This window comes from Quercus lobata, chromosome 8 (assembly GCF_001633185.2).
Source record: "Quercus lobata isolate SW786 chromosome 8, ValleyOak3.0 Primary Assembly, whole genome shotgun sequence".
Lineage (NCBI taxonomy): Eukaryota > Viridiplantae > Streptophyta > Magnoliopsida > Fagales > Fagaceae > Quercus > Quercus lobata.
Genome location: NC_044911.1, coordinates 61,605,087 through 61,614,441, shown reverse-complemented (window position 1 = coordinate 61,614,441; position 9,355 = coordinate 61,605,087). Strand labels below are relative to the sequence as shown.

The window sequence follows — 9,355 nt, the reverse complement described above, 5'->3', positions numbered from 1 at the left end:
AAAGCTCAGAAACCCATTCACACCACAAAAGGTCAAGAATGAGCAGTAGAGTACATAGACGAGCCTTCAGGTCATGGCAAATGCATAAGCAGCAGAAAAGCAATGGACACACATGGAAGTGGAGCATGCATAAGGCTCAGGCACCACCAACCTGTACCCAGACAATACAGGAGTGGTGGGCCGAGGGTCAGAGGTAAAAAAGGGTATGGTTTGGCGGTGGGGAGAAGGGGAGAGCCTATTCTGGGGTTCCCGCTCAAACTCTTTTGGGGGAATGTCCTACTGGGATGACATACCACCAAAAAGAGGGAAAGATGAGTTGGAATCACTAAGTGCATGCCATAAGGGATAGTGAGAGAGAATGCCCACCCTTATCCGGATGGGAATGCCACAGTGAACAAGCAAACAAAATGGATCTCTTTGTCTGGTAATGGGATGTGGCACGGCCAACACAGGTAAGTGGTGGTGGTTGGATAGCTGACAGACCAGTGGGTGGTCTGGAAGGATACCCGCACCCAGACAAAAGTGGTTAAGGGATAAAATAGTAAAAACCTAGTCATGACAGGCAGTATAAAAGGAGTCCCCGTCGTGCATAGTAGGGCATCATCACAAGAACAACATCACACGAGCAAAAAACATGGAAGCAAAGAAATAACAAAAAAAAAAAAAAGAGTGAAAAAAGAGTAGTAAAAAAACTGAGAAAAGAAAAAGAGTTAGAAAGAAAAACAAAGAGTAGGCAAGAGTGAGATAGCAGGCATGCACCAATAGGCTAATCCCTTCTCTCCCTCTAAAAGCCTACCCTTTATTAAGGATTAAGGATTTTTGAGCATAAGTCATTTAGGCTCATTCTCTCAAAGTGGGTAATTTCTATGGCTCCGTAAATGACCATTACCTCATCTCATTTTTGAGCATAAGTCATTTACGGAGATAGCAACTAATCTTTCTCTCATCTTATTAAGTTGTTTTATTTTATTTTAATAGATTGTTTATCTTATTTTAATGGGATGTATGTAAAAATATGAGATAAATTAACTTTTTGATTTATTAAAAGCTTAATTTATTAGTATCACCAATGTGAATGCTCTTATGCTAAGAATGTCAATTCTCATGGTTGGATTCATTAGTCTCCATTACCTCATTAGTCTTCTAGTCAATTGAACAGGAATCATTTCACTCAGTCATTGTATTGGAATACTGCTAGAGTACAACGAATATGTTGTCAACCATCATTAATTAGTTGAGAATTCATTACTAATGCCCAAAATTTTAAAATTAAGACTTCACTGCAGAGTGTTTTCAGAATTCTAATAAAACTGAGTTATTACTTAAAGCACTTGAATTAGTATTTGCATAATAGAAATGGTATCACATTTTAACCAATCAAGCCCAAAATTTACCCACATTAGGTCAAACAAAGTTATGTAAAAATACATGATTGCTATAGTAATCTTAAAATTTACACTGGCACTATTCATTTTATATTTAGGGTGTATTTGGTTCGTGTAAAAGCATTTCCAGAAAATATTCCATTTTCCGGAAATGCTATTTTCCGGAAAGGAAAATGTTTTCATGTGTTTGGTTGCACTTCAAAAAATTTTTCGAAAAATATTTTTTGGTGTTTGGTTGTGTTCTTGAAAATACCATAGAAAACACATTTTCTCACATTTTCTCGGTTGCCAAACGAATATATAATCCCATTTCTCAATTGATAAACACCGAAACAAAAACCAACCAAAAAAAATTCATCAAATCCGGTCAAATTCATCAAAACCCAACCATTTCTCAATTGTGATTCGAAGTCGAAGTCGAACGGCGAAGTCGAAGGGTGCGAAGTCGAAGGGCTCTGGGTTCGCCGGTGAAGTGGGCTCTGGGTTGCGATCTGGGCTCTGGGTTCAATCCTTCTCTGGGTTCGCCGGCGAAGTCGAACGGCGAAGTGGGCTCTGGGTTGCGATTTGGGCTCTGGGTTTGATCTCTTTCTGGGTTCGCCGGCGAAGTGGGAGGGAGTGCTTTCTTTCTTTCTCTCGCTCGTTGGCTGGATCGGCGTTTGGCTGAGCTCTCGTTCTTTCTCTCACTCTCTCTCTCTCTTGCGCGTGACCTGGAAATGATTTGAAGTGAAAATGAAAGTGTAAAATCATTTCAGGGTCAAAGGAGTAAATTTTGGTCAACAGGAAATGATTTTCCGGAAAATTTCATTTTCTGTTGCTGCCAAACACGCGGGTTTGGGGGAAAATGATTTCCTGAAATCATTTTCCGGGGGGAAAATGATTTTAGGAAATCATTTTCCCCCAAAACAAACGCACCCTTAGTTTTTAATTCTTACTTATATATAAAATAGTTTTATTTTTTGCTAAATAAAAAAAAAGGGGTCTTCATTGTGAACTCATTCACCTCACACCACGTGTACCACTAGGACAATCGCTCAAACTGCTGACCAAGCCACACTCCAATGGTGGTTCTAAAATAGTTTTATTTGTTGAAGATTTCTTTTGACAATGTATGATCAATGGTGTTGTTCAGTCATGTGGCTCTCTAGTCTCAATGAACATTAAGTGATAAACAGCGACCATTTTATCTAATGAGTTCCAATTAATTTAATATTTTGAAAGAGAAATTTTCATCTTTCCACAAAGAATTCTTGTCGAAAAAGAAGAACCAGATTTTTGAAAATTTAAAAAATTTAAAAACAACTTCTTGTAATGTAGATTCTAGAAGCAAGAGCTTGCCTTGCTTGACGGTGCCAGAGGCCTAGGTCGTAGGACTTGATGGGCTTGCTTTGTGGATCATAAGCCACTAGTTGGACCTTGGGTCGGCTCAGAACTCCACACAATCATACTTGTTGGGCTTCTTTTCTGGCCCATCACTGCACACCAAAGGCCCGTCATCAAGGAACTGCACGTGTTTTAATTTTATTTTAAGATCAGGCCACGCAAGTGACTGCTTTCTGTGTACTTCATTATTTTCCAATTGTTTTCTATATTTCTTCTCCAAATTACAATTTGTTTATGCTACAGAGTAGGCTCCACTTCACATGGTAGCCCACGCATTCTCTTCAATTTCACCTTGTAATTAGTCTGCTTGATAAGACGTTTTTGGAACATTTCTGTGTCATGTTACAGTTTTCTGGTTCTACACAGGTCTCTTGTTTTGATCCTCGGTTCTTTTTGGCAGGAGATTTCATTCTTGAAGCGACTTTGGGGCGATTTGGAGATTCAATTTTCCATATTAATGTTGTATTCCCATGCGTCTTTTTCAGGTCTACAGTTAGCACCAAAAAGTTTCTTTATCTAGTTCTTCGGTGAGGATAGCTATATATATGCCATATAGGTCTCACTACATTGAATTTGAGACAAAAACTGATTCCTTTTATTTGCCAAAAATGACAGAAATCTTCACTTATTCAGCTTACAGACGGTTATGTCAGATGTTCGTTGCAATAATCTTCTTTCACAGTTCTGAATACATTTTAGTAATTGCCACTCATGGGACATCAAATGTTACTCTCAAATCTCTTCTGATCAGCAAAAACTATATCATGGCAATGCTCTTCTCACTGCTGGAGTACATTGAAATTTCTTTTATTTCCTGGGTTGAAGGAACACTGGTGGGTAAGCAACTTGTGCCTCGCAGTGATTATAGTTGGCGAAATCATTAGGAAAACATCAACTATTACAGCTGGTCAGGCTTCACACATAGGAGCATCACAAACTGATTACTCATGGAATCTATAAATGTGTCCGACATCCCGGATACTGAAGTTTCTTCATCTGGTCAGTTGGTACTCAGATAAATGCTCTGTAATCCCCAAAACACGTATCGCCAGACATAGTTTTTTGCAGAGCAATCCAAGTAAAAATTAGTTATTTTTGTCATTTCTTGTAAAATTAATATTCCGTCCGGGGGTCTAAACAACCGAATATGTTACTCCAACATTTTAATATGAAAGAATATTTAGTTGTACAATCAGGATCATCTATCCAAAAAAAAGAAAAGGAAAAGACCTTAATGACCAGTATATTACAACTTAGGACATCACCATTTTATGAGACAATTCTCATTTGCAATTTTATTTAAGCTAATTTGAATTTGAAGTGTAGCAGGACCTCAACTTGGATTCTCTAACCTCTTCAAATCCTAGAACCTAGAAAAGCATTCTTTATTGAATGTAGTTCCTTGCTAACTTCCTCCATTTTCATTCTTTCCTTTTGTGACTCTATGGAACATGCAAGACCAATTTCAAGGACTGAGATTAAGCACTTATACACATTAGCTTCCACTTGGCTGTGGTTAACAATAGCTTGAGTTTCTTCATCTGCTTCAATTTCATTCTCATTATAATATTCTCTAGCTGCCACTGCAGCTGCTGGCATTTCTTCAACTCCTCTTACAAGAAGTGCTGGGTCCACAATTTGAACAAGTTGTTCTGGCAATGCCATCCTAACAAAACTGTGGAGATTGAGATCATCTTTAAACATTTCATCAGTTGGTCTCTTTCCCAAAAACATCTCCAGTAGAAATACTCCAAAGCTATATACGTCCCCCTCAATTGATACCTCGTTGCCCGTGCCATACTCTACAATTTATGATATATAAGAAGATTTTGCAGTTCATGTTATAATGAGATTTGGGATTTAATGAGAGTGCAAATTCATTTGATTCAACAAAAACCAAAAAGAATTTGAACTTCAGAAAGAAGGATATGATAGATGATATCGTTTCAAAATTTCATGTGAGAAAAATGATAATTTCTACATTAGAATAGCACCATAGGGTCTCTGGTGGAACTTTTTTTTTTGAGGAACTTGAGAGGTAATTTTATATATATATGAAGCAAAAGAAACATGGTTAATGGTTAGGATTATGACAATGTAATCAAATTATTTTATAATTGATACGGATATGTTGCACACATTAGGTACTGACCTTCCTAAATGCCTTTGCGAGACCCATGTTCAAATAAAATCAGTTGTCCTATTATTATTCATTACTTGATTAATGGTGGTTGACATGCAATGACAAAAAACATAAAACATTAGATCTGTTTTGAGACCAGCTATACCATATCTGATATAGTCGATTGACTATCATCACAACATACAGAGTTGAGGAAATAAATGCCTAAAAAAAGGCAAGGCCAATGGATAGTCAATAATTGATGTTTGTCAATTAATCAAATTTATGATTTATCAAGGTATAAATCATGTCGTGAGTTTGTGTGTTTTTGTGTTGCATATTAATACAAAGAAAATTTTATATTCATAGTAAGATAATTTCAAAAAACAATTCAATATGTTTTGAACAACTATTATTAACAAGATCTACAAGCATTTTAAAGAAATTAGACACAATTGGAAAGATAGTTACCCGGAGCAGTATTGCCAATAGACCCCTTTATCCCAATTGTACTAGTTAACTTTTGAGAAGAATTAGTAACAGTTGAGAGGAGTCTCGCTAAACCAAAATCGCTTACGTGAGCCACCATGTCATTGTCAAGAAGAATATTGCTTGGCTTCAAATCACAATGAATGATTGGTTGCACAGAATGGTTGTGAAGATAATCTAATGCACAAGCAACATCAATTGCAATATTTAGTCTTTGAAGAAGGCTCAGGACCCCCGATTGATCTTCCCTATCTATCTTTGGATGAAGCCAGATATCTAGACTCCCATTTGTCATGAATTCAAAGACTAGAGCTTTAAATTGATTCCCACTGTAATCCACGCTCGAGCAACATGTTAATATCTTGACAAGATTCCTATGTCGGATATTTCTTAGTACATTACATTCAGCCATAAAACTCTTGGAAGCACCCTTTCGTTGAAGGTTAATGACCTTTACAGCAACTAATCTTTCCTCAGGGTGAAGAACTCCTTTATATACAAAGCCAAAACTGCCAGTCCCAACTAAGTTACTAGGAGAAAATCCATTGGTTGCCTAATAAAGCATTTTATAAGAAACATTTGGCAAGAGGTCTATTGTTGAATCCAAAGAAGATGAATTCCTTTTTGATTTTTTCCTCCGATGAAGAAAAAGAATGAATGAAAACAGAAGGAAACATACAACAACAACAATGATTGCAATTTTAAGTTTGAATGAAAGGGACTTTGTAGGTTTTATGACTTTAACAGGACATGGAGGCAACAACAGTTGTGGAACACCACCACAAAGTTTAGTATTTCCGATCATTGATATAGCACTTGCATTTTTGAAAACTCCCTCTGTTGGCAACTCACCCTCGATATCATTGAATGAGAGGTTCAATTCTTTTAAATAAGGAAGCTTTTCTAAACCTTTTGGAATTGAGCCTGATAGGTTATTTCTTGAAACATCAAGGAATTTGAGGCCTTTTAAGAAAGCCATAGATGATGGTAAGGATCCGTCAAAGGAATTACCTTGCAAGCTAAGGTACTCCAAGCTGAAACAGTTTCCTATGGAGTTAGGAATTTCCCCAGACAAATTATTCTCAGAGATATCAAGTCGGTAAATATTTTTCAAATTGCCCACTTCAAAAGGTAGTTTGCCGGAAAATGAGTTGTGAGACAGGTTAAGTAGTATTGGAAGGGAAGATAGACCAATAAGCTGCGGGGGGATGAATCCACTAAGATTGTTTTGTGAAATGCTTAAGATTTGCAAATTTTGGCAATTACCTAGACTTGGAGGTATGCTTCCTTCTAATCTGTTTCCATCTAAATGGAGTTCTAATAACTGAGTAAGGCTGCCTATGGAGGTTGGTATCTCTGCTAACAATCTATTTCCATTTAAAGTCAATTTTTGAATTTTTTGAAACTTCTTGAAAATAGTGGGAATGAGGCCTGTGAAAAGATTATTCTCCAAGCCTAAGGCAATTAAGTTGACAAGATTCCCTAATGTTACAGGAATAGTTCCAGAAATTTCATTGTTTCCAAAATATAATCTCGTAAGTTGGGTTGACAAGTTACCAACAGGTATTGGCAAAACACCTCCAAATTGGTTTGTACTGAAATCCAAAATATCTAGTCTACTACAATTGGTCAAAGATTTTAAGAAATACAGGCTCCTTCCTAGGCAATTGCTATATAAGTCTATATACCGAAGATCTGGCAAATTTCCCAAATTAGTTGGAACTAATCCCGAAAAATTGTTTAAAGTAAGATCAAGGATTTGAAGCTGAGATGCGTTGCATAATGAAATAGGAATTGGCCCAGAGAATTCATTAATACCAAATGCAAGTGATTTGAGATTAGGGAGAGTGAGGCCAATGTTGGCTGGCAGTGTACCGCTGAGTTGGTTTATTGAGATTGAGATTATTTGGAGAGATGATATATTATAAAGGGAGGAAGGTATTGTACCTGAGATTTCATTGGCAGAAATGCTGAATCGGACTAAGCTTTTTAGATGACCAATGTGATATGGTATATTTCCCACCAATTTGTTAACTGGTAGAGATAAATTTCTAATTGATGAAAGATTACCAAAAGATTGTGGAATTCTTCCTGTCAGATTGTTTGCACGAAGCGCAAGCGTTTCAAGCTTCTTCAAAGAGCCTAACTCTACTGGAATTTTCCCATTAAGTTCATTCCAATTAAAATTTATGATTCTAGCATTGGAGCAGTTGGATAAGATGGATGGTACTTCACCTTCCAATGTGTTATTGTTAAGATACAGCTCTTGTAGTCGGAACAAATGACCAACTTCATGTGGGATTTTGTCATAGAAGCTGTTGTTTTGGAGATTGATGATCCTAAGGAAGGTGAGGTTGCTGATGTAAGGTGATATGGATCCTCGTAACTTATACCCTTGTAGGTCCAAGGCCGTGACTCTTTGGTGTCGTCCGCCACATGTGATTCCAGACCAGTGGCAGAAGTGCATAGAATCATTCCATGAGCTCAACATCATATATGTGTCAGTGATTGATTCTTTGAATTTAAGCAAAGCCAAACGATCAGTTTCATTTGTTGGAGGGATGGCAGTCATGGTAGGTTGCAATAAGCATAGTAGGCTTATAGAAAAGAGGAGTATAGGCCAAAATGCAAATAAATTGGTTTGGTGAAGCTTCATTTGGTTTGAGAAGCAGAAGGCTGGGAGATATTGTGGTATCAGATATGCAAATGAATAACCAACTTCACTTCAAAAATATATATATATACATATGAAGTAATGATAAGTTGTGTGCTGGACTATACGGAGCACATGAGCCGTATGGTCCAGCACATGAGCTTGTTCGAAAAGTCTTGAAGTCCAGCTTTCTCATTTATTGAGAAATGACTTAAGAGTGTGGGACACGTGGAAGAAAGAAGAAAAATTGGCTGCAGCAAATACAAGGTCATTCGGCGAGTGAGAAATGAAGAAAAAGAAAGACACACGGACAGGGAGAGGAGCAGTCTGAAATTGAGAGAGATACACAATTGGAATGGCTTGAATAGTCAAACTTAGTGGCTTGACATTAGCCAACAAACTATTAAATGGCTTGCATGTCCATGTAAGGTGCATGATATTCAAGAAGTTTCATGTTTGAAGAAATGCAAGAGCTTGCATGATATTCAAAAAGTTTCATGTTTGAAGAAATGCAAGAGCTTGCATGATATGTTCTTCATGAATTGTCAAAGAAGATGGCCAGGAAAAGAAAAGTAATATATATAAGAAAATGAGATTGTGTGTGGCTTTATGTGGAGGAAAGTGAAAGAAAAGGAAAATAAGAAGATGAGGAAGAAGTGAACAAGTTGATGAGAAAAAAGAGAAAGAGAAAAAGGAAAAATAAAGGTTTTGGGTTTGGGTAATTAAAGCAACGTGTAAGAAAATATAGAGAGTAACTACACAAATTATTTCACAACTTCTTTTTTACAACTGTGATGTAAAGCAACATGGAAGAAAATATAGGAAGTAAGAACGCAAATTATTTTACAACATTTTTTTTATAACTGTTATGTTGCAAAGAATGTGGTGAAGAAAAAATTATGCGTACATGTATAAGTGAAAAATAACCACTCACAATTTGCCACGTTAAAAACGTGGTAAAGAAGTTGTGAAATAGTTTAGTAATCCTAGAACAACTCATTTAAAAGATAAACATTAATAAAATTTTTATTTTGTAGAGATTAATTCTACCAAAATGATTGGGTTTCAACTTTTAAGATAATAATTTTGTTTTTATTATGGAAAAGAGAAAAATTATTTCAACAACATTTTCATAATAATTTCATAATAAAATCTAAATAACAGTTTGTTATTGGTTGTTATGGATGAGCAAAAAAGTAATATATGTGATAAGTTCAAATTAAATCCAACTTACTACATAGGATTTGTTGTGAAAGTGTAACGAAAATATTGTGAATATAACATTTCTTGAAAAGAGAAATGCTAAAGCCAAATATTTTTTTTACA

General features: G+C 36.2%; 2 protein-coding genes and 1 pseudogene across 2 annotated transcripts; 1 reads left to right on the top strand and 2 right to left on the bottom strand.

The window, feature by feature from the left end:
* The first annotated feature begins 407 nt into the window (after positions 1–407).
* Positions 408–3,795, top strand: LOC115957192 (annotated as a pseudogene).
* Positions 3,796–4,121: 326 nt separating this feature from the next.
* LOC115957191 (probable LRR receptor-like serine/threonine-protein kinase At3g47570) lies at positions 4,122–5,671 on the bottom strand. The gene is made up of 2 exons (XM_031075403.1): positions 5,359–5,671; positions 4,122–4,567 (listed from the first exon to the last, which is right to left on the bottom strand). The coding sequence occupies exons 1-2, from the start codon at positions 5,669–5,671 to the stop codon at positions 4,122–4,124; spliced, it is 759 nt and encodes a 252-aa protein (XP_030931263.1).
* Positions 5,347–8,057, bottom strand: LOC115958052 (putative receptor-like protein kinase At3g47110). The gene has a single exon (XM_031076414.1). The coding sequence runs from the start codon at positions 8,030–8,032 to the stop codon at positions 5,930–5,932; it is 2,103 nt and encodes a 700-aa protein (XP_030932274.1). The 5' UTR covers positions 8,033–8,057; the 3' UTR covers positions 5,347–5,929.
* Positions 8,058–9,355: the final 1,298 nt, after the last annotated feature.